At 38.6% G+C, this 26,612-nt stretch overlaps 1 protein-coding gene across 2 annotated transcripts in view; it reads right to left on the reverse strand.

The window, feature by feature from the left end:
- Positions 1–2,396: 2,396 nt before the first annotated feature.
- SGCZ (sarcoglycan zeta) overlaps positions 2,397–26,612 on the reverse strand; it is a 656,134-nt gene continuing 631,918 nt past the window's right edge. For both annotated transcript variants that reach the window (XM_069976548.1, XM_069976549.1), the window contains 2 exons: positions 6,886–7,009; positions 2,397–2,947 (listed from right to left, as the gene is read on the reverse strand). In XM_069976548.1, the coding sequence (XP_069832649.1) occupies positions 2,753–2,947; positions 6,886–7,009 (319 nt within the window). In that variant the 3' untranslated portion in view covers positions 2,397–2,752. The remainder of the gene's footprint in view (positions 2,948–6,885; positions 7,010–26,612) is intronic.

Here is a 26,612-nt window from a genome sequence, read left to right on the forward strand (position 1 = left end):
AATTCTGCTTACCCAATAAAAAGGGATCACTCACACTGTTTCAGAGAGAGAAAAATAAATGGTATGGGGTGTCTGAATACGGACACGCAAACCTTTAATTGTAGGTTTTTTTCATGCATTATCTAAATAGTGCAATTAAAAAGAATAACAAAAAAGAAAGGCTTCATACAGCTATGCCAATGGAAAAGTATAAAACATATAGCTATTAAAAAGTGAAAAAACACACAAAAACACACAAAAAATCAATCCTTGTGGGTATTAAAATTAAAAGCTTTAGTTAGTTGAAACAATTTTAATAAACTAACAATAGTCATATAAAAATAAGAAAAAAAAGACATTTTTTTTTAATAAGAAATTTGAATTTTACTATAGAGCATAGTTGCACCCAAAATTCAGACTGAAAAGAGTTCTCCTTCAATGACCTATTGGGCTATGTTCATACAACATCAAAAATTGAGAAAAGGCGAACACTTTTGCTATTTAAAAAAAAAAGTCAATTATTGACGCAATTTAAGTGACGGCTATGCAATGCATTTAAAGGGGTTATCCATCACTACAAAAACATGGCCACTTTCTTCCAGAGACAGCCCCACTCTTGTCTCCAGCTTGGGTGGGGTTTTGCTGCTCAGTTTTAGTGAATGGAGCTTAATTGCAAACCGCACCTGAACTAGAGGCAAGAGTCGTGTTGTCTCTAAAAAAAGTGGCCATGTTTTTGTAGCACTGGATAACCCCTTTAAGTCAATGGAAAGACGGACATCCAATGCACACAATGTATAGAATAACGGACTTTTTTGCTGCGGACGTCAAAATAATCATGACAATTATTTTCTGACGTCTTTTGCAAACAGCGGACAGACACAGTTTTTCTTTTGTCACCATTCTTTCTCCGGTTTTACTATTAAATTCAATGGACTTTTCAATTAAACCACACCCAAAGGTCAATTAGTAACCCCAAACTAGAATAATGTGCAAACACCAGTCATTGCACTAAGGCATGGGTCTCCAAACTGCGGCCCACCAGCTGTTGCAAAACTATATTTCCCATCATGCCTGGACAGCCAAATCCAAAGATTTAGCTGTCCAAGCATAATGGGAGTTGTGGTTTCGCAACAGCTGGAGGGCCGCAGTTTGGAGACCCATGCACTAAGGTAAGGTTAGACAGCTAAGAGACTTCTGTTGTTTTAGACTCAAAATGACTAACGTCATTTTAAACAGAGCTGAAGAATCATTGTGTGAACATAGCCTTACAGTGATGTTCTTCTTTTGAGGCCATGTTCACACACTAAAAAAGAAAGTTAAAATACGTCTATAAGGGTATAAACACACACACCGTATACGCAGCGTATTTACTGCTGTGAAACGCAGCAAATACGCAGCAGATACGCAACAAATACGCAGCAGATTAGATCTAAATAACTGAACACAGCATCAAATCTGCACCATCAAATCTGCTGCAGATCTGCTGCGTATTTGCTGCGTATCTGCAGCGTATACGGTGTGTGTGTTTGTACCCTAATTCTGAGATCAAAATATGTCCGTATTTTCAATATACTGTAAGGGTATAAACCCACACACCGTATAAGCAGCGTATTTACTGCTGCGATACGCAGCAAATACGCAGCAAACACGCAGCAAATACGCAGCAAAAACGCAGCAGATTATATCTAAATAACTGAACACAGCATCAAATCTGTACCAACAAATCTGCTGCGTATTTGCTGCGTATTTGTTGCGTATCTGCTGTGTATACGGTGTGTGGGTTTGTACCCTAAGGCTATATTCACATGATCTGTTTCTGGCTGTTTGAAGTCATTTAGACAGCCTTAATTTTGAGGCCAAATATAATGGAAAGACAGCCGTCAAATGGCCAAAAGAAGGCAATATGTGAACATGTGCTGGCAGCTGGCAGTGTACACACTGTATGGAATAATGACAGTAATTGATTGTACAAATAATGAACATACTCATACTTGATCGCCTGCTTTTCCGCTGCTTTTTTTTTCCTTTTTCTATCTGTTCACACATGTTTTATTTTCACTCAAATTTAGCTTTTACTTTACTGTGTGTGAACCTAACCTGTATTTTCATTGAGGCTCTATGTGGTTGGCCACCAAATGCCTGTGGAGACCTCATGTTCTGACAATGTCACATATACTAGTTTTCATGTGCATAGATACCTATAAAAATTGAGTCAAGACACAATGAATGTTTTTCTTTTAAAAACAATATTTTCAATTTAATTGTTTAGTAAAGGCAATATCACATAATACTTTAATACTTATTTCTTTTGTGGGATAAAAGTATACATCCAAAAATATTGAATGAAAAATTGTGCTTTAAAACGGTACAGTTTTTTTTTTTTTTTTTTAACATGGGATTGTATTGTTTTTCCAAGTAGATGTCCAGCAAATTAGCTTGCATATGAGGTGTATAGTTCCTTTTTTCTAGATTCCTGCAAGACAGAGACATGTGCTTCACTTTATTCAGCAAAGGCACCCATGTTATTCTCCATGTAGGTAACACTGGATAGTGATCACCCGGGTCCGGCTGAATTTTTCACATCGACCTTTATGCAGGATTATTTCAAATGTCACATAAGAACTTCAAGGCAGTATTGTATTCCCTCATACCCTGGAAGATGCTCTGCAGGCCATTAGATTGTTCATTATACCACAATGATATCTGGGCAGAACCGTGAAGCAAATGTGAAGTAGCAAAAGGCTATTCTGGTGTGACAAAACACATAGTTCCTTCAGCTCCACAAACAGATGTTGCTACTGGATTGACATGTGGAACTAGCTCCTGCTGGAGAAAGGTAGAGTTTGCCATTAGAACAAACACACAGCTCATAGACAGTCTGTCGAGGGCCTACTGAGCTTGAAGCAGAAGGTGTAAAAGAACCTTGCGGTAAATTTGCTAGTCTGATGCTGTCTGCATCTAAAAATATCTGTTGAAATAAAGAATAAAATAATCATTACATCCCCATAAACACAAGTATAAATAATACATACAAAAATGCAAAAACATTACAAATAACATATTGATGATATGGAAGCCTGCTCCTGATATGGAAGTCTTTCTTCCAGCAGTAAACGGGAGCAGGGCTATATTGTTAAGTAATTTAGCAAATATAAAAAACCCTGGTATCCTTTAGGCTATGCTCATACACAGTATAACAACAGCCATTGCTTAGTAGTGATGAGCGAATACTATTTGATTGAATAGCTATTTGATAGAATATTACGCTATTTGTGCTATTCGATTGCAATCGAATATTATAACGAAAACGCAGTAAAAATGTGATTTGCCCTCCCACCCCCTGGCGTTTTTTTTCAGCCAGTAAACATGCAGGGGGAAAGAACAGGCATTAGGAATAGGCAGGACGTTTAAAAAAAAAAACCTCTAACTGTGATTGGCTGGCTAAACTACGTCACCTCCTGAATATAAGAATAATGATTTCAGATTCGTTTCACTTGCTGGTTGGAGCTAGTGAGGGACAGGCTGTTCACCAGGGAGAGAAAGTTTTTAGGTGAAGTTAGGTATGGAGGGCCCCCCAAAAATCCTTGTTAGGGCTAAAAGTAGAAAAAAAAACATATATTTAGAAGCTGTTGTGAGACAGGCAGTGTGTTAAGACATATACTGATAATGTATATGGCTGTATACTGGGAGTGTGGGATAATAGCTGTTATCTTGCTACTACTGATTTGTGCAGTCTGCATCCTGTAAAGGCGTTGACCAGCCCTTTAATTTTATTGTTGTAAAAACAATTATGTATCTGTGAGTGTGGGATAGTACCCGTTATCTTGCTACTACTGATTTGTAGTTATCGTTAATTTTCATTATTACGTATTCTACACTGCACCTGACCTGATACGTACGCAAGTGCCTACTGCTAGACCGAAATGTATGCTTCTTCTTTACATACATAATTTGTTTGTGAATCTTAGGCGTACACTTGGGAAAATTGGAATGTTCACTTTTCATTAGTGTTAGATGCACCCAAGCATGCTTCCCCTGCTGTCCCATATGCATCCAGAGGTGTTGGCATCATTTCCTGAGGTTTCATTGTGCACTTGGTGACCTCCTGGTGGTCGAATATTGATTTCCAGGTCCCAAGTATTTTTCTCCCATAGACTATAATCGGATTCGATATTCGTTCTAATATACGAATATCGGGAGCTATTTGAATCGAATTTTGAATCATCAAATTTTTCACTATTCACTCATCTCTATTGCTTAGTAATGGCTGTTGTTATACTAGCCAAACACTGGCAGGCATTTGCATGTTCCTGTGGCTGAGCATGTTCCTGTGTCAGAGTTCTGCCACTCTCAGGAACATTTATTTCCATACAGCTAATTCGGGGTGTGTATGGAAATAATTTAAGCATTGATTTCCATACACACCACAAATGAACAGACTGCATTCATGTTTGCATGAAAGATTGATAACGGCCACTGTTGGTGGAACAGCGGCCATTATTAATTAATATGATAATTCTTTTGCACGGCCGTAACAAAAATAGCCATTGTCGGTGCGGCATGTGCATTGAATGGTGATAAATGCAATGCCCCTAGGGCTAAAAAGAATGGGCACTATTTTTAATTAAAACAGTGGTCATTCGTTAGTAACCAAAAAAAAGTACCGTGTGTGAACATAACCTAATGGCCCTTTTACACTGAGCCATTATCGTTAAAATCTACGCAATAGTGATCGCATTTGAGCGACTAACTGCTTGTGTAAATACAGCTAATGATCAAGCAATGAGCGAGAAATTGTTTATCGTGGTCTTTCAACATGTTCCCAAATTGTCGCTGGTCGCTTGCTGATAATTTACAGATCGCTTCGTCAAAACAGTCTTTCACAGATTCACCCTAGTGTGTGAGATGGCCTTTAGTGATCTTAAAGCGATCATAAAAATTATTTTTTCAAATGATTTATCTCTATGTCTCAATGCTGATCAGCATAAAAAACAAACCATAGCTTCAAAATCGTCACACGATTGATTGAGCGATTTATCGCTCCTTGTAAAATGACCAGTAGACTTAAAAATCTTGCGTACTGTACAAGTTTGGAAAAGGAGGACATTTTTTTTTCTATATTGATGTTAAAAGAGCACTCTAAAAAGGAGGACCTCAAACCTCAATTTTGGCTAAAATTTGTAAAAAAAAAAAAAAAAAAATTTGACACAAGGTGTGATATGTCATCCCCCCTTTTTTCAATAAATTTTACCCATTTATCACTAAGCCACATCCCTATGTTAAACAAGAGGTAAAAAAGCTTTTAAAACATAAGTTATAACAAATGAGTTTGGTACTGAATAAGGCTATGTTCACACAGAGTGTAACCCTTTGAGGACCAAGCCAAAAATGACACAGTGGACCGCGCAAATTTTGATTTTTGTGTTTTTGTTTTTTTTCTTCCTCCCCTTCTAAGAGCTCTAGCACTTTTAGTTTTCTATCTACATGGCCATGTAAGGGTTTATTTTTTAAAGGAATAGTTGTAATTTGTAATGGTGTCTTTCATTCTACCATAACATGTATGATGTAAGCCCAAAATTATTATTTATAAAGATAGTATGGTGAAATCGTAAAAAAGAATGCAATATGGTAACATTTGGGGGGTTCCTGTGTCTACGTAATGCACTATATGGTAAAAGTGACATGATAACTTTATTCTATAGGACAGTCCAAACACAACCATATGCAGGTTAACACAGATTTTCTAATATTTAATATATATTTTTTTTATGAAATCCCTTTTTTGGCAATTAATTATTAATAAATTGGGCCTATTGTGACGCTTATAACGGTTTATTTTTTCACCCCAGTTTTTATTAATACCATATTTGTGAAGATCGGACATTTTGATCACTTTTTATAATTTTTTATATATAATGTAACATAAAATCGGTAATCCTGGCACTTTTTTCCCTCTTTTCTTGTACGCCACTCGCGATGACGCTTGTTATATTTTAATAGAGCGGACAATTACACAGGCCATAGGCATAGCATTGATCAGTGTGAGCAGATCGCCGATCGGACCGCACGGAGGCAGGTGATAAACCTCCGTGCAGTTTGTTACAACTCCCCCTGTCACTTACATTTAAACGGCGCGGTCGCGGCGTGGCTTAAAAGGGGTCAATAACAAGCGCGATCGCTGCAGCCTGTCATTAACGGTGATTCGCTCTGGAGCGTGCTTCATAGCAAAGGATGTACCGGTACACCCAGGGTCGTCTGGGCACAGACTTCCAGGGTGTACCGGTACATCCTTGGTTGTCAAGGAATTAAAAGCATCCTTTGCAGAGCATAGCCGGGCTGCATTCAGGATGTTCCTGCAGCCAATACCTCTGTATCAGCTGCAGGAATGTTCTTTTTTTACAATTGACTTGCAAGCACCGTCGGGTGTGCCCGCAAATCAATTAGCCATTCACTTCAATGTAAAGTACAGCCGCCGCTGGACATTACATTGTGTGAGCAGCTTTTATTTCCTAATGCTGTTCACTGAACAGTGTCCAGAAATAATAGGCAGGTAAATTATTTTAACGCCCATTTATAACGATGTGTGACTTCAATGCAATGCCGGCCCTGCAGTAAAGAACGGACGCTGATTCCATTGCAATCAGCATCCGTTCTTTATTAAAAAAGGACAGTATGTGAACATAGCCTACTGGTGCATTTGAAAGAGTAAGGCAATGTTCTCATTATGAAAATGGACCAGAATATATTATGAAAATGATTGCGATCTTTATTTGCGGTCATCATTATCAATAGACGGCTATCTCTTGCAATAAATGTTCTTGTAGGGGAAACATAGCCTGATACTGCTGGACAGTATGTAGTATTTGCCAAGACGTGGTACAAAAAGTTGTTGTCCTATATACTGACCTCTCCATCTGTGGACTGTAAATGAAGCTCTTTTCTACAGCTGGCTCGGAATTCTCCTGCTACAGCACTTATTTGCACTCCTTTCGGTGCTTCCATTGTTAATGATCTGGTGGGAGATTCAAGTCTGGAAAATAAAACCATAAATAAATACATAAACACATACTTTTATAACAATAGGTTTACATGTATTAGTTAAATTATAGAAAGAAAATATTCTGAAATTGTAATATTGATTCTAAAACTTGTATTTTTGTATATTCTATTTATCATTATTTTAATTTCTATTATTCTTCTTCATTTACAGCTGTAGCATCCAGCAATATATTTGTGCTAGTTCAGAGCTCCAGCTTACTGTACATTTGCTGGGTTGGGTGTGAGGGGTGATGCATGCAGTATTGTATGTATTGCCACTCCATTACCCTAGTGGTGTGCAGACTCTTCAAAAACTCTGTCACATGGCACAATTAGCTTGGTGTTCTATACCAACTTTGCTGGCAGCTGTTACATCTGTTTTTCCTATTCCTTAACCCCTTCATGACCAAGGTCCTTGATGCACAAATGTCTAGGTCACAGTTAATCAGTGTCGCCTCCTTGCCTTTTAAGAGCCATAACACTTTTATTTTTCCACCTACAAGGCTGTTTGAGGGCTTATTTGTTGCATCATAATCTCTAGTTTTTTTTATTAGTATGATACTGGTTTAAAATTAGAGATGAGCAAACCTCGAGCATGCTCGAGTCCATCCGAACCCGTTCGTTCGGCATTTGATTAGCGGGGGCTGCTGAAGTTGGAAAAAGCTCTAAGGTTGTCTGGAAAACATGGATACAGCCAATGACTATATCCATGATTTCTACATAGCCTTAGGGCTTTATCCAACTTCAGCAGCCACCGCTAATCAAATGCCGAACGATCAGGTTCGAATAGACTCGAGCATGCTTGAAGTTCACTCATCTCTATTTAAAATAAAACATTTTTATCGCTTTTTATAAAAAAATTATCTGGTATATAATATAAAAAAAAAATCTGCAATTTTGGTATTTTTCCCTCTTTTACAACACAGGAAAAATATTGTGATATTTTAATATATCGGACAATTCTGTACGCTACGATAAATAACATTTATTTATTTATTTGTTTACATAATTTTCTTTTTATATTGGGCAAGGAGGTAATTTAAACTTTTATTTAGGGTTTATTTTATAAAGTTAAAATTTTTTTTTTTTTTTTTTTTTTTACACTTTGAGGCCATGTTCACACGTCGTATCAGACCGGCCGTTCCGTGACCCTGACAGTCTCTGCCCGGATCATCCCAGACGGTACTTAAGTACCGGCTGGATGATCTTTCCGGACACAGGGTTCTGATACGGGCGCATCAGCGTGTGTCCGCATCAGAACCTCCCACAGCACACAATGAAGCAAGCGGCCGGAGCCGCTCGCTTCAATGTGTGAACTGACAGGGTTGCCTACGGCCACAATCCCTTGAATTGCATCCGCAGAAAACTGACATGTCAGTAATTTGTGGCGCAGCACGGAATCCCGGTCAGAGCGTATACGATGTGTGTACACTCCGGCAGGGATCCCATAGAGGAATAGGCAATAGGAATAAGGCCAGTAGGATATTGTCATGCATTAAAACAGGCATGGACTCTCGGGACAGGGATATAATATTACCGCTTTATAAAGCTTTGGTGCGGCCTCATCTGGAGTATGCCGTCCAGTTTTGGAACCCGATTCATAAAAAGGATGTTCTAGAGCTGGAGAGGGTACAAAGATGGGCAACTAAACTAATAAGGGGAAGGAGCATCTTAGTTATGAGGAGAGATTAAAAGAATTACATTTGTTTAGTCTGGAGAAGAGACGTTTAAGGGGAGATATGATTAACTTATTTAAATATATAAATGGCCCCTACAAGAGATATGGGGAAAAGATGTTCCAGGTAAAACCCCCTCAAAGGACAAGAGGGCACTGCCTCCGCCTGGAGATAAAAAGGTTCAATCTCCGGAGGCGACAAGTCTTCTTTACCATGAGAACTGTGAATCTGTGGAACAGTCTACCACAGGATCTGGTCACAGCAAAAACAGTAGAGGGCTTCAAAACAGGGCTAGACAAGTTCTTAGACCAAAATAATATAGATGCATATGTATAGAACATATCACCCCTCCCCCTTCCCTGTATCCATCCCCTCCTTGGTTGAACTTGATGGACATGTGTCTTTTTTCAACCGTATTAACTATGTAACTATGTAACTATGTAATGTTCAACACTGCATACTTTTATGTAGTGTGAACATAGCCTTTACGTATGCAATCATTGCAATCATTAGGTTGCATATACTGATCTATGCTATGCCATAGCATAAATCAGTACTATCAGCGATCTGTACATAGAGCCTCTGCCTGAGAGCAGACTCTATGCACAGATCGCTGATTCGACAGAATAGAGGTAAGTGGCTTAACCTCACCCTTTAAGTATGCGGGGATCCCGATCAGGTGCCTATTCTGTCACTGAACTCCCTTAAATGCTGCAATTGCTATGCTTTTTTTTATACTTTAACTTTTAGTTATTATTACTGCAGTGATCTCTCACAGAGATCACTGCAGTATACTTAATAGAGCAGATCTACAGATTGCAAAGCTGGGATCAGCGTTAGTGCAACACTGAGCCTTTCCTCCCCTCTTTCTCCCCCCCCCCCAAACCTGTTTTATCTATTTGTCAGTAGATATCACAGAGGTACCCATCCATTTTCTGAAGATAACCCGCCTCACCCCCAACAGCACTCTATTCTGTAGATTACTCCTTTTCCTGACATCCATCATTTCACTTAGTATTGCCCTTTTGATAGAGAGAGATCCACTAGATTTCCCTCTACTACTTGGCATGTATACATCACATTTCCCATCAATTAATATTTTATATATTTTAGATATTGTGCCTTATCCCTTCTAAAGTGATTTAAGTTTACTGATACTATTACTCTGTGTAATCACAAATACACTTTTATCATGTGATTGGTGAAATGCGTGTTATAATTGAAGATTATTAAAGATTGCAAATATAGACCCCTATTATACCCAATAAGTTACTTATATATATCCCCCCCCCCCCCCAAATAATGGACGTCTTTAAAAAAAAAAGTCAGATGCCTTTCCTTTTATTTTTGACATTGTGTCAACATAGCCTATTGGTGATAAAATACAAAGACAAAGGGTAAGCCCCCCTCTCTGCGGTGGGCAGAATTGAGTTTACTTTATTCTAATTCTTTTCCTCCGCCAGATTAGGTATTTCAATATAGATTATATAATCTTAAACCATTTGTTACTTATCCACACTGGGAGTGCTGACAAATAGAATTTTACCTTTGGGAGGATACCCATCTTGATAAGGTCGGTTCTTGCAGGCATGTTTATAGGCAGCCTCTCCCTGATCTTAGTTTTAGACTCTAATTTCCTGACAATGGGTTTGGTATTACAGCTCATACTGTGCGGGGTCCCTAGTCACTACTACCCTCAAATATTTCAGCCCCTCCTATTTAGACAAAACTTTAAACTTGATATTAGAACAATCAAACTCATTGTCCAAAGTTAATACAGACAACTTGGTCCAATTTATCACAAGCCTCATTTGTGCTAAAAGGATTTGATCAGATAAGGATTAGAGAGGTCCGACTGCAAACAATCGGGATAACAAGACAAGTCCATGGTCTCCTCCCAGCACTGTATCACATTAGAAGACGGCCACATTATCAAATCTGTGTTGTACGCCTCTTCACACACACACCGTAGGGAGTTGACCCTGCTCATTCCTCTGATAGATCAGGGTCACACCCTGACCAATAAAAACTTGATATATCTCCCTGACATGCCATAAGTTTATTTCTATGACAGGTACACTTTATGCATTTAATGCAAATATTCTTTGTAGCCTGGGGAAGTAAACCAGAAATATCACATCCCTTTAGGGGGTTTTCTTTCAAGTTGCATAGTAACTACAGTAAATGAAGTTAAATAGATTATAAAAAGGCTTTCATTTTACTAACCATTCTTCATTCAATATGTTCCAAATTGTCATCAAAGCTCTTTCCAGTATGAGCAGCAATTTTGAGTGAGTTCAATGATTTTGCATGGCTTCAAGCCTACAATCTATCTCATTAGGTGACTTCTATCTGTAACAATGGAACGCAAAGACATGGAAGGTGCACTGTTTTTCTTCTTACATCAGTTCTAAACTTTAAAAGCTAAAGGATTTATTTTATGTAATAGAATGGTTGTATTTTTTACAGGCTGTTATTTTATGAAATGCTATGATGTTGGAGAGCGTTTTTTTATTTAATTTTTTTATTCGAATAAAGCATTTACTCTACAGATGTAAAGATATAAGGTGAATAATACGTGATTTTGAAATTTTATTCTGTGAGAAAAAAAATGTTCTTTGAACATCCTATCCTTTCGTTGCTGCATGAACAATTTCCATCTCATTATGCTTAGCATTAGCTTTTAGGATTATCTAGCAGTCATTATCTGAAAGTCACTGGCATCCGCTAACAATGTCGCTTGCGCTGACATGTAAGAAAAAAAAGCTATTAAATGTGATCTCCGTCTTCTTCCCATAGGCCTCAAGGGTGAAAAACAACAACAAAATAATTTACCTCAGTATTAAAGAGGTGATAGAGGCCACTATTTGTAACATGAATCTATTTACTTTGTCTCATGCATTAATATCCCTTATCTGTAACTAAAGCATAAAAGTAATTAAAAAGTATAATTAGGGAGCAAAGAGAATTTAACTGCAAATTAAGTTTCCCATTTCAACAAAGGTGAATTTGTACATTTTTCCAACATATAATCTGAATTTTGTAGACCTTAAAAAATGCTTATACTCCTTCTTAACATGCATTTGCACCTTACTTGGAATGAATCTGAAAGTGTTATATACTTGATATCTGCCTTCGAAATACTTTTACATGATGGACCATTTATTTAAGCATATATCAGTTGGATTGCACCATAATAAAAGACCTGCATCCCACTGTCATGTTAGGTCAGATGGGTAGATTTAAAGAGGTTTTTCTGGCAAAATTAATTGACAACCTATCCTCAGGTTAGGTTATCGATATTAGATCAGGGGAGTGCCAACACAAGTGTTGAGCCAACTTTCCAAAAGTTTGGGTTTGGCAACATTATGAACCCACATTTGACTCACGGTGTCTGGAGAAGTTAGATGCCGCCCTAAGGCTGCCAGGAATAAAAAAGAATATAGCTTATGGCTGTAAATCTGTTTTTCAGGACTCCCTAGGATTGAAGAAAAAGTCAGCTCTCCATAGCATAGATCAGATGGCCAAACTCTCACTTGAGTGTGTTGTGAAAAACAGAGGCACAACTCTAAGAAAGGTGTGTAGGTACAGGCCAGCCACTCCAATAAATCCACTAAGGAATCAAAACTCTAGACAAAGCTTGTCCATAAATTGATTGACACAACACAATTTGAAGCAGCTCCATCTTCTAATGCAAGTGTCATAATATAAGACAAGACACTACAAAAAGAAGCCAGAACATCTTTAAAATGTGTTGTGTCTGGGAATATATGTATAATTTTATCAAGCTACCTATGTCTGAATTTGCAGAGGCTACCTACAGTACGTTGGAGTTTGATTTCCTAGGAAGGCACTCCAGATCCTGGGAGTCAAATGCCGAGTGTTTGGGTACGAACAAACACTGTTGAACCTGAACTTTTGGAAAGTTAATTCAAATCTACTCTGCACCCCCTTCCCCCACTGATCATCTGTTTATAAGAGCTTTGTTATATATATACACAGTGAAACAGAGCAGGAAGTAGACAGCTCCATACACCGTGCAGTGACCAATCTAAGTTACTGCAGCTTAGCTCTCATTCACTTAAGTGGGCTGTAAACCAGCTTACAGTGTGCTTAGCCGCCTTCTTTGTGTTATGTTACACTGTGTATGGCAGTATCACAGCGCTGGAAAACAGCTCATCTGCAGGGATTTCAGGTGTTGTCATCCCACTGATTTGAAATTAATGACCTAACTTTAGGATAGGTCATCAATAATTTTTTGCCTAGTAAATTCCTTTAACATTTTAAAACATATGAAAATTGTGTAAACATTGGTTCCCCCCCCCCTCCAAAAAAAATTCTATTTTTTTTATACAGGTACAGGTGCCACAGGACCCATAAGCCTTTTTTGCTTTTCTTGTGAAACAGCAATTCTAGCATCCATGAATCCTGCTACCAGCCCTTTCGCTATATGCATGTAATAAAAGACCTTAATATATTTTGACACTTACACTCCCCATCCTTTGTATAGTGCTGTCAGCAGTTTTTAAGGCTATTTTAGGCATTCCTAATTATAAGCAGGTAAACCCTCGATCAGGACTTCCTATAATAGGCTAGAGAACAGTTGCTTCACTATACTGTATATATGCCTCCTTCTCCTTTATTCTCTTCTTCTCCTCCTTGCTCTCTCTCTTATTCCTAGCTTTTGGCTGCATTAACATAATGGTTCAATATTTTTAAAGAGCTCCGTGTAAAGCTTGAAAAAACACACTGCCAGGTTGCTTTACAGATATCTCTGGAGACCTTAAGAATGGGAATGCCTGTGATCAGCTTATTTTCAAGGGACCTTTTTAACAAAAAGGAATTGCCTAAAACAAACAAGCTCATGTGACATACGTTGAAGTTTTTCAAATCTCATTTTGACAGTTGCTTGTTTAAAAGCAATGAGAAAAAAAGATGAAAAAGAAAAAGCTTCCCCCAAAATACCAGGCCTCTGAGGACCAACTGTGGTGCATTTAAATGGTCACCGTTGTTACTAATAAATAATGTTAAATAAGCAAAAGAGATTATATACTACATCTTTTCAATTTATTTATTCATTTGCTGTTTTCCGTATGAAATAAAGTTCTATAAAATCCTCCACTAGGTGCATCACTTACTGGAAGATTGCAGTTGAGGCTCCATCACTAAGGCCATTTGGTCTTAAAAGACCAAATGCAGGAAGTGATGTCAGTTGGCCGAGTGAAGATGAATGCTGATTGGCCATGTACTGCTGCAAACTAACTAATAAAAAGGCTCACCCACCAGCTCAGAGTGAAATACAGAAGAATGAGCAGCACAATGAGGAACTAAATGGGCCACTGAAATTTCAACAAAAATGGATAGCATACATGCTGCAAGCATTAACTATATATCTTATGGTTTTCTATTTTTTTAATGTCATGACAGGTACACTTTAAGTCAAGTGTTTTTAAATAGTAGTTTTTAGAATAGTGTTTGGACATACAGTATTTCTCATTTTCTCCAAATCATTTTTCAGTTCATCTTAAAACAAAAGTCTGTTACACTGGGCACCAAACCAGCATTGTGTAACATCCACCATACTAAACTTTCAATGCCCTATGTTTGGAATTCTGCATTCTACCAGAGCTTCTGTTTTCTATCCTAGCCAAGAATTTTGGAATATTATTTCATCCCTGATATCATGTCATTGGATTGCCATTTTATTTAAATATTAGCTTTATATTATATAGTAAATACTTTACAATATAAGGTAGTTAAAATTTGTAAAAGAACTGCAAAATGTACAATCAACAATCACTTTTAGGAATATATAAGTTAAGGAGTTAAGTTAAGATTTTTTTTTTTCTATTCGTTTTAGTGTCTAGTATTCATTGCAAGCAGTGACTGGTAGCAGCTGTGAACTTGGCATTTAGATGTTTCCAGCAAAGCATCCTATTTGCTGAATGGACACCTAGACGAGATTTTGACATTTTATGATTTCAGTTCTATCTACTGAATCTCAGTTGTTAATATATGTTATACAATTTGGTGTGTTTTTTCTAAATTCAGAATGTGTATTTGATTTGCATATTAGGCAGCAAAACTGGCTAAGCCTATCTAGATATATATGTATAGCAATAGAATGGCATGGAGCATAAGGAGCACAATGGCACTCTTCAGAATTCCAGGTTTTTTCAAGGAAAAAAAAAAAGGTTAGAGCTTATTCACATTATAGGCATCACAAATTGGTCAGAGACAATCAGCTACAGTATTTGGCACCCACACTATAATGAGAATAATGCTGGTAATAATTGCCTCTCTAGTCTGTATAGAGAAAGTGATGGAGTGCTGCAGTCTCATCTTCTATTGGATTCAATAGGAGCCAAGGCTGCAGTACCCCGGTGTCAATGCCACATAGCGTATGGAGCAACTACTTCCTGCTCCCATAGGGCCATTTTCCCACTGAGCAAGATCTTCGGAATTCCGCGGCGGAATCCTGCCATGCTCAGTGTCTGCTCCCTCTTCTCTCCGCTCAAAGAAGTAACATGTTAGTTCTTTGAGCCGAGATCGGCGGCAGTGGACGAACGCACGCCCCCTCCATTAACTTACAGAAGCACACTGAGCACGGCGGGATTCTGACGCGAAAATCTCCGCCGCGGAATTCCGACGATCTTGCTCAGTGTGAACTGGCCCTTAGTGTAGTTCAGGTGTTGAACAGCTAATCAGCAGGGGTGCCATCAGCCTGTTGCACAATGCATTTTGTGTTTGTTTAGTGCTGGCCCTAAACACAAGGTGTGCTGTGCAAATTGACAGACTTCAGAAAAGGTGAGTATATATATATATATCTTTGGAAACTTCTGCTGGGAATACCCCTTTAGGGTTCCTTAATGTATCACACCGGATTTCATGCTGCAAGTTTTGCACTGAAATACTCTGTGATACTGATTACAATCATTTTCATTCCACTTTGAGAATGGAGTCCATAACCTTGTAAAACCTAAGATGTAGTGTTGCTGGTTTAGTAAAAAACAATATGTTTACCTGTCTGTGCTCCCATGATGCCCTCTGGCGCCAGCTCTCTGTCCCTCACTTAGTGATGACACTACCAGCTAGTCAGTGCTGGAGTTGGGACAGCACAGTGATTGGCTGAATGGGCTGTCACTGAGCAACAGACTGGAAACACTGCAGGAGTACACCAGGGGAGTGGAGACAGGTAAGTATGGCTGCTTTATTGTTTTTTACTATACCAGCAGCACTATATGTTAAAATCTAAAAGGCTATGGATTCGATTCTTGCAGGGGAATTAAAATCTGCTGCAAGAATCGAGTGCCATAGACTTTAATGGTAATCAGTATTGCAGCAAATTTCAGTATGAAAGTGTGATACAGTATGTGTAAAAGTAATCTTAATAAAATAAACCATTAGGGTTCGTTCACACGTACAGGATCTGCAGCAGATTGATGGCGCAGATTTGAAGTTGCGGATTCAAGGCAAATCTAATCTGGACCATGAAATCTTCTGCTGATCTGCTGCAGAACTGCTTTTCCAGGGTTCCAGGGTGCTGGAAAAGTGTGGAGCCTAAAATGTTTGTCCAATAGATGCTGCAGACATGTTCCCGCTGGGTACATGGGGAATGGCCATTGTTTATACAGCATTGGAACATAGCCTAAAAATGCAACGTTGAATAAAGCAAGTTGTTTGAGTATAAGTGCCACATGCAGAAATACACACAATTATTGGTTGTCTATGGCTGTTTTTTACTGGAGCCTCACCCAACAGACCAAAGTAATGCCTGGGTCTCACCAGACTGACCAAGGGGAGGCCCAGACCACATCATTTGTGGTAGAAGTAAAAGCTAAAAGCAATTCTACCTTTCACCTGTCTCCTAGGTTTTATATACCAATTAAGTACAAAATATATTAATAATGTTGCTAAATTGGATTGTTGGAAACAGCAACCCCCCCAGCTGTGCCGCACCATCAACTAGCAGACACCTTACAGTTTGAGAAGCACTGGTCTATGGTTTATTTTATCTCACTGAATACACTTGGTCACAAAAAGCATCAAGATCCATTGCAGACAGCTCCCTTTGCAATTGCAGACCAATAATTTTCCAAATGTGCTACATACCAGAAAAGTCCAAATGTATTGCAAGCCATTGTAGCATGTTTAGGCCACACAGGTTGCTTATAGTAGCAGAATTAACATTAGGCCTGGTGCTGTCATGTTGAAAAACAGCTGCCGGGACACTTCAAATATCTGTACCACTGTTTTCATGACCAAATCAAAGTAATGGGCCACATCATAACTATGTGATTATGACTGCTTTAGTGTTCCCTAATCTTATATTAAAATTGCAACACCAAAAAGGACAAGCCAAAATTTATGGTGCAGAAGAGGTCTGTCATCATCAGCGATAAATCCTGTCTTTGTTTTGGATGCAATAAAAGCCAGAGATTGGTCTGGAGTAGGTAACCGCATGAAGAAGCTTTCATAAGGGCAACAATTTACCAGTCCTACTCCTATGATTATATTGTGGAGTGGCATAATGTGTGTTAGCCATACCCCTATAATCTTTATTCCAGGTACACTAACAGCTTGGCGTTACATTATTTGGCCAGAGAACCAGTGGTATGGCCATTTTTGAACATGTCAACACTAGGACGTATTTTCCTCGTACTATTGTAAGCAGCCTGATGGCCTAAATTTGCTACCATCACCTGCAATGTCTTTAGACATGTCTCCTATTAAGAACATGTGGGACACCATTGGTCAGCATTTGTAAAGGGAGCTGCCAATAGTGGATCTTAATAATTTTCGAGCCCAAGTACATTCAGCCTTAGTAATAACAACCCATGTAAGTGCATTTATTTTTGCGTAATGCATTCATACTTGATACTAAATAAATCAAAATATTTTGAATGTGTTTTAAATATTTTGCATGTCATTAACATTTCTATTAATCCCGTGAAAGCAATGATTGCAAAACTTTTCTTGGTGTTGCAATATTACTAAGGCTGCGTTCACACTACGTATATTTCAGTCAGTATATGTTTATTTCAGTCAGTATATTTCAGTCAGTATTGCAACCAAAACCAGGAGTGGATTAAAAACACAGAAAGGATCTGTTCACACAATGTTGAAATTGAGTGGATGGCTGCCATTTAATGGCAAATATTTGCTGTTTTTTTAGAACAACGGCCTAAGGCTGCGCTCACACTACGTATATTTCAGTCAGTATATTTCAGTCAGTATTGCAACCAAAACCAGGAGTGGATTAAAAACACAGAAAGGATCTTTTCATACACTGATGAAATTGAGTGGATGGCCGCCATATAACAGTAAATAACGGCCAGTATTTCAATATAACAGCTGTTGTTTTAAAATAACAGCAAATATTTGCCATTATATGGCGGCCATCCACTCAATTTCAACATTGTGTGAACAGATCCTTTCTGTGTTATTAATCCACACCTGGTTTTGGTTGCAATACTGACTGAAATATACATATACTGACTGAAATATACGTAGTGTGAACGCAGCAGGTGCTTTATAAATATATATATATATATATTTTTTTATTTAACATTCATTTTTTTAAAACCCAAAGTGCTACTTCTGCATTACTTGGAAATGTCTACAAGCAATTTGATTCATATTCACTGGTGAATACACTATGCATAATTAAACAAAATATAGGAAGCAATGCTTATTAAGCAAGGATGAAAAAAAACAAAAAACGCCTTGTTGAATTTAGCATTTTGGCTGCAGTAAAAGTAAATGTGTAAAGTAAAATAAATATCACCTATAGTTAGGGCACCCACCGTATTTATAATAATGACGCAAGGCATATTTCTTATGTTTCATATAAAAAATAAATAAAAAAAAAATATACACAAAGATTTTATTATAATGTGAAAAGAGTTACAGAGCGGTTCATCTCTCTCTGACATGATACTATAACTAAAATAATGATGCAAGGAAGCAACAACATCCCTCAGGAGCGTACAGAACCAAAATGTAGGGCAATGCTATTATCATGTTCCCTGATGACTAAAACAAAACCATAGGAAAAAAAATAAAATTCACTGGTTCTGTCATTTATTAAGAACATCGTTGTTACTGGAAAAAAATTATGATTTTTATTTAGAGATTGCTTTAAATAAATACTTAGATTATCAAGTTAATGTTCATATGAACCAGAAGGAGGATTTGTCAAGACTGACATATCTGTATGCCAGTCTTACCTAAATCTCCACCCCCATGCCCCAAACCAGGCATATTGAGAGGCACTCGTCTCTCAACAATCTGGCAAATCTGAGACTGTCATGTGTCAGTCTCAGAAATCTACACAAGCTCTTAACTAGTGCAGATTTTCACCATGATTTACGCCTGCTTGCAGAAGTATATCATGGCAAATTGGACGCATAAAGCGGCCGTGCCCCCTTTGCACCTTGCTACAGGAGTTCAGAGGTATGATTTACATCAGTAATGTAAACATAAGGAAAAAAGGAAATCTGGTATGAGAGGATGTTCCAGACATGATCTGTTATCTGAGAAGATATTATTTTGCACAGGGAGATGAACTGTGACCATCCCTTATTGTCAAAGAAGAATCATGTGGTAAGTGCCACTAGCTTTATAATATTACCTTAAATTATTATCTAGCTCATTATTATTATTATTATTATTATTAATAATAATTTATTTTTAAATTGCCCTTGATGCCAGAGCATTGTAGAAGTAATAAGGGTTAATATGCAGAACATTACAAAATCAATAAAACAAATTACATGATTAAAGTAAATGTCAAACTGGTGCATAAAGATAGAGAGCCAAGCTTGTTAGGGCTTACAATCTACAAGGTGAAGAACAGTGATGGGGGGGGGGGGGGTGTCAGCTAGTCAAAGTGGTATGCATAGAAACATAAAATATTGTTGGCAGAAGAAGACCACTTGGTCCATTTAGTCTGCCCTTTTAGTATTTCTCCTATCTTAGCATAAATATATGTTTATCCCAGGCAGGTTTACATTCTGTTTTTGAAGATTTACCTACCACATCTGCTGGAAGTTTCTTTCAAGCATCTACTACTCTCTCAGTAAGGTAATATTTTCTCATGTTGCTTCTGATCTTTCCCCAACTAAACTTTCTCTGTATGCTCTTGTTCTTGAGTTCATTTTTTTCTAAAAACATTTCCCTCCCTCCTAACATTTCCCTAAGTCCTTTACAGGTCTTATACAGCTCACCTTACTACTTCAGTTTTTTAACTATTCACTTTGCCCTGTTGCACTAATGCCGCGATGCTTCCACCAGCAGTAAACTCTGCAGAGTACATGTAGGTTGCAGCCTAGTCTAATAATAACAATAATAATAACAACAGCCTGTTATGGTTAACCCCTTAACGACCGTGGGCGTAAATGTACGCCCCCAAAGCCCGTGCCTTAACGCAAACGGGCATACATTTACGCCCGCCGTTTCCCCGATCGCTGCGTGTACACATTCCGTAAGGAATCTAACAAGGGGGGCAGCCGGGATATGGGCCCCTGTGACGGACACATTTGTGCCGTGAAAATGAAAAAAATGGGATATTTTATTTTCACAACACATGTTCTACATATGTACCAGTCACCAGTGGGGTCCATATGCTGACTGCACCTCTTGTTAGATTCCTTGTGGGGTGTAGTTTCCAGAATGGGGTCACTTGTGGGGGGTTAATACTGTCCTGGCAGCACAGGAGCTTTGTAATTGCGACATGGCCTCCATCCTCCATTTCAGCCTCTAAATGGCGCTCTGTCCCTTTGGTGGCTTGCCCTGTGCCCATATGGCATATTATGTCCACATGTATGGTATTTTCATACTCAGGGGAAATTACCCTACACATTTTGCATTCAATTCCTTTTTTAACTCCTTGTGGAAATGGAAAAAAGGCTAGACCAACATTTAGAGTAAAAAAAAATTAATTTTTATACTAAATCATTGATCTTGTCTCTTCTTTCATTTTAACAAAATGTGTAGAGCAATTTCCCCTGGACTTAAGGCGACATGCGGGTGCAGGGTAAGCCTCCAAAGGGAAGGAGCGCCATTTGGCTTTTGGAGGCTGGAGTTGGTTGGAATGGATTTCGAGGGCCATGTTGCAATTAAAAGGCCCCTGTGTTGCCAAGACAGTTGAAACCCCCCACAAGTGACCCCATTATGGAAACAACACCCGTCAAGGAATGTAACAAGGGGTGGAGTGAGCATATGGACCCCACTGGTGACGGGCACAAATGTGGAACAATGTGGCGTGAAAATGAAATATTACATTTTTTACACTATAATGTTAGTCTAGCCTTGATTTTTTTCATTTTCACAAGGGGTTAAAAGAGAAAAAATACACAAAATGTGTAGAGCAATTTCCCCCGAGTCCACAAATACCCTACATGTGGACATAAAGCGCCATGTGGGCGCAGGGAAAGCCTCCGAAGGGAAGGAGTGCCATTTGGATTTTGGAGGCTGGATTTGGCTAGAATGGATGATGAACGCCATGTCGCATTTACAGAGCTGTCGTGCTGCCAAAACACTGGAAACAATGAGGATATAGACCCGTTGATGACAGGCACATTTGTGCCGTGAAAGTGAAAAAATGAAAATTTTCGCTTTCATGTCACCTTGTTCCACATTTGTGCCCGTCAACAGTGGGTCCATTTGCTCACTCCACCACTTGTTAGATTCCTTGAGGGGTGTAGTTTCCAGAATGGGGTCACTTGTGGGGGGTTTCCAGTGTTTTAGCAGCACAATCGCTTTGTAAATGCGACATGACCCTTGAAATCCATTCCAGTAAAATCCAGCTTGCAAAAACCAATTGGAGCTCCTTCCCTTTGGAGGCTCGTCTTGCGCCCACTTGGCACTTTATGTTCACATGTGGGGTATTTCCGTACTCGGGAGAAACTGCGCTATACGGTTTTGGGGTTTTTATTCCTTTTATCCCCTTTGTGAAAATGAAAAATTGAAGGCTAGAACAATGTTTTAGTGTAAAAAATAAATTTTTATTTTTTCACGCCACATTGTTCTGAAAATCTGTGAAGGACCTGTGGGGTCCAAATGCTCACCGCACCCCTTGTTACATTCCTCGAGGGGTGTAGTTTTCTAAATGGTGTCCCTTTAGGGGCATTTTTTATGTTTTGGCACCCCAGAGCCTCTGCCAACCTGAAGTGGTATAGTAAAAAATCTACAAATATAACGGATGCGTTGAAATTCACTAGGCGCTCCTTTGTATCTGAGGCTTGTGGTTGCATCAAATACCGCAATAGGGCCACATATGGGGTATTTATATAAACTGCAGAAATGGTGCAATCAATATTGGGGTGCATTTCTCTGGTAATAGGTTTATCATTATGAAAGATATTGGATTACATTAAAATCTCTGTACAGAAAATTTAAATTTTGGATGTGCTTTTGCAGAGTTTGGGGGGTTCAGTTTCTGAAATGGGGTGCTTTGTGGGGCTTTCTAACATACAGTCCCCTCAAATACACTTCAAGGCTGGGTTCACACTATGTATATTTGAAGCTGTATTTGGTCCTCATAGCAACCAAAACCAGGAGTGGATTGAAAACACAGAAAGGCTCTGTTGAAATTGAGTGGATGGCCACCATATAACGGTAAATAACTTCCATTATTTCAATATAACAGCCGTTGTTTTAAAATAACAGCAAATATTTGCCATTAAATGACGGCCATCCACTCAATTACAAAATTATGTGAACAGAGCCTTTCTGTGTTTTCAATCCACTCCTTGTTTTGGTTGCTATACAGCCTCAAACATACCGCCTCAAATACACGTAGTGTGAACATAGCCTAAACCTGAACAGGTCCCTAAAAATATCTGATTTTGAAATTTTACTGAAAATTTGGAAATTTGCTGCTAATCTTTTAAGCTTTCTATTGTCTAAAAAAAAAGTGAAAGATAGCTTAATAAATGCCACCATCATAAAGTAGACATGTTGCTAATGCTAGTTAATATATAATTTATGTGGCATAACCATTTTCTGTATAAGCAGAAAAGTTTCAAAGTTGGAAAAATGCCATTTTTCACAATTTTTCATGTTATTTTGTTTTTTTTTCATAAAGATTTGTTATCGACTCCAATTTACCAGAAATGTAATGTAAAATATGTTACGAGAAAACAATCTCAGAATCAGCCGGATAGGTAAAAGCATTCCCAAGTTATTAATGAATAAAGTGACACAGGTCATTTTCATAAAATATGCCTCGGTCCTTAAGGGATTAAAGGGGTACTCTGAGAGGGGGGGCTATTTTGGCATCTGGCCAGGGAGGAGGTGGCTGAAGGAAACAACGTCCACTCACCTCCCTGGTTCTAGCGGCAGGCCCCAGTTCCAGCGGCGGCCGCTTCCTGGTGTCTGACGCAGGCTCGAGACGTGACGTCTCAAGTCCACTCAGCCAGTCAGGGATAGAGACGGGATCCGTTTCAAGTCCGCTCAGATCCCACCTCTGTCACTGACTTGCTAAGTGACAGAGGTGGCTGTTGTTGCAAATTCCAACAAGGGCCGTGATTTATACAAAACATACATTGTGTGAATATGGCCTAATAATGCATCTTATTTTGTTAAGTGATAAATTACAGAGAACAGGCGTAACTCCTTGCATCTTCTTTTTTTTTTTAAAATGACTTCAGTTCCTTCATGGACAGTGTACTGCGGGCAAGACCACAGGACTTCCAGCATCATCATTCATTATTCAGGAGCTCCAAAACTGTTTAAATATTAACTGTACTTTACTGAGTTAAACCGTTGTTAGAGAAATGGTTCACAGTATTTAGTCTGTGCATGAACTGTATAGTTCACTAATTTAATATGGACAATGAATTGGGGTGGTAAATGGACTAAAGAATGGAAACAAAAATGAATTTTCAGGTTCGTAAATCATTAATTGCCAAATACTCATCATTAGCTTTAAAATTCTCTAAATGTGTCAAGATGATGCTTTACCTCTCATAAGCTCAAAAATGGTTGATCCAACAAACTGATCAACTTCTGAAATCTAGTGCACTCTTAGGCTCTGTTTATACACAGTTTTAGAACCCTCATTTGAGCCATAAACAACTGAAAACACAACCAAAATAAAAATGGTTGGGGGCCAGAAAGATCTGTTTTTGATTATCTTCTTTTTATATATATATGGTTGACATAGCAGAACGTTTGATAGGCATGACATTATTTTTGTTTATCTGCTCACAATATTGAGCTATAGGGTTCATATTCCTGGTTGTATCTGTCTGACGCAGGCTCGAGACGTGACGTCTCCAGTCCACTCAGCCAGTCACTGACAGAGATGGGATCCGTTTCAAGTCCGCTCAGATCCCACCTCTGTCACTGACTTGCTAAGTGGACTTGAGACGTCACATCTCGAGCCCGCGTCAGACACCAGGAAGCGGATATGGACGCGTTTCGGCGTAGAGCCTTTCTCAAGATGCCGAAACGCGTCCATATCCGCCTGTCTGTATATGCACTGGTAAATAAATCACTTTGCAGAATTTTGGCGAGTGCCGGGATTTTCCTTTTGATGCTCTATATTTTGCCCAGGCACCGCCTGAGATCGGAGTGCCGACCTTTTCCAGTCTACACGAGACACCAGGAAGCGGCCGGGAATCGTCACCTAATCCCTGGCCAGATCCCAAAATAGCCCCCCCGCCGGAGTACCCCTTTAAGAGATGGCTGCTTAGAATTAATCTCGGTTAAAAAAAAAAAAAGTAGGAAAATGATTTCTGGATACAGAAAAAAAAAAGTGTTTAAGATAAAGATTTGGATTAGTAAAATAATGGTAATAATAAAAAGGTCAATTTTTGATTTAAAAAAAAAAAAAACATTACTGAGGTACAGCAGGGGGAAATGTGCAGTAGTACTTTCCACTCCCTTACTGGCCTACATCTGACTCTTTTGCTTTATAGACTGTAAGGAAAACAGGCAGAAATTCTGAGTTTATTACCTGCCACGGATTACGCCTACCTCAGTGTTAAGTATAGGTCGCCTCTGCTCTTCGTGGCTCTCCGCTGAAAGAATTGACATGTCCTAAGAAAGCCAGAGTGAGATTCCATTGTTTGGTTGTATCTTTCTTGCAAAAAATAAAAAATTAAAGCTCTTTGCTGATCAACACCCTGCTCCCCTGATGGGTGAGGCCGGGGAGTGCAGAAGGCTTGGAGGGGGCATGGCCTCCCCCTGCACCCAAATTACTTTTATTTCCACTTGAAAACAAACTGTAACTTATGGTGTAAAACTATGCCAGCTGATACAGATCTCTAAGGCTGAAGGCTGTTGTACGGCAGCCTCAGATGCGCTGGATTAATTTAGAGATGTGCAGCTCTCAATAAATCCCAGACAGAACATAGGAGTAGGGATTTTTTTTAGATCGGCGCACAGATATGCCAATCTTGATAGCTCTCTCCAATATTCGTTTTTATGGTGTAATATAACATATTTTACAAAACTTCCAGATGAGCAGTTTTCAAACTTCCACCATGAGCTGCATTTGTACAGGGAAGTTTCATCCTTACACTTATATACTAGTATTATTAAAAAAATAATAATTAAAGGAAGAGAATAAGGGCTACTTCAGGATATTAAGTCATTTGGTCGTTAGTAACAGAAAAAATACACTAAATGCAGGAAGTGATGTCAGTGATGTCAAAAGAATAAACTAACTGATAAAAATGTCCGACCACTGACCCAGAGTAAAATGAAGAAGCAGAAAAATGGCCCACTAAATGGACTGCTGGAACAGCTGAATTAAAATAAAAATAAACAGCATACATAAGGCAGGCATTAACTATAAATACATTCTTAAAGTACACTTTAAGAATTTATTGAAGTTCTCCTAGCACAGATCAATCTGGGTTTATCTCTATGTAACAATATTAGCATTACTGTTTAGTGATAGATTTATTTTAACATATAAAGACCTCAAAGTGACATTAAGCATATTTTATGCCATGTTATTGCCCTTATACTCTAAACTGAGGAAAACACTGAATTCTTTCAAGATGTTAATCCACTATTTGCAGTAGATTGGCATTTCTGTTTAGAATTTTATGAATAATTCATGAACAAACATTTTGTCCTTCGCATTTCTATTGTGCTATTTTTTTCAGCAAGATGAAGACAAAATGTTAAGCAATTACAAAGTCATGAGTTAAGCTTATATTTGTAAACTTTGAATATCACCAACATGCATACAACCTCTTGGGTAGTGTTCTATTCTAAGGCCATGTTCACCCATGGTATGAGACAGGCCGTTCTGTGACCTGGCCGGGTCACAGAAAGGCCGGTGTCAGAGAAGATCATCCTGGCCAGTACTGCAGTACCGGCCGGATATTCTGCATCCATGTGCGCCCTCATCCCAATGCACCGCGGCACACAATGGAGCATGCAGCCTGAGCCGCACGCTCCACTGTGTGAACTAAAATGTTCTCTGCGGCCACAATTCAATGAATAGCGGCCGCATAAAACTGACATGTCAATTTTTTGTGCAGCTGGATGGAATCTCGGCCGGAGCTTATACCATGTGTATATGCTCCGGCCGGGATTCCATTCACATACAATATATGTTTTGCATAAATCATGGCTGTTGTTGCAAATTACATTGTGCGAATATGGCCTTATAATGCATCTTATTTTGTTAAGGGATAAATTACAGAGAACAGGCGTAACTCCTTGCATCTTCATTTCTAAAAAATGACTTCAGTCCCTTCATGGACAGTGTACTGCGGGCAAGACCGCAGGACTTCCAGCATCATCATTCATTATAATGCCAGGAGCTCCAAAACTGTTTAAATATTAACTGTACTTTACTGAGTTAAACCTTTGTTAGAGAAATGGTTCACAGTATTTAGTCTGTGTATGAACTGTATAGTTCACTAATTTAATATGGACAATGAATTGGGGTGG

The sequence above is a fragment of the Dendropsophus ebraccatus genome, chromosome 7 (assembly GCF_027789765.1).
Source record: "Dendropsophus ebraccatus isolate aDenEbr1 chromosome 7, aDenEbr1.pat, whole genome shotgun sequence".
NCBI classification, from domain to species: Eukaryota; Metazoa; Chordata; class Amphibia; order Anura; family Hylidae; genus Dendropsophus; species Dendropsophus ebraccatus.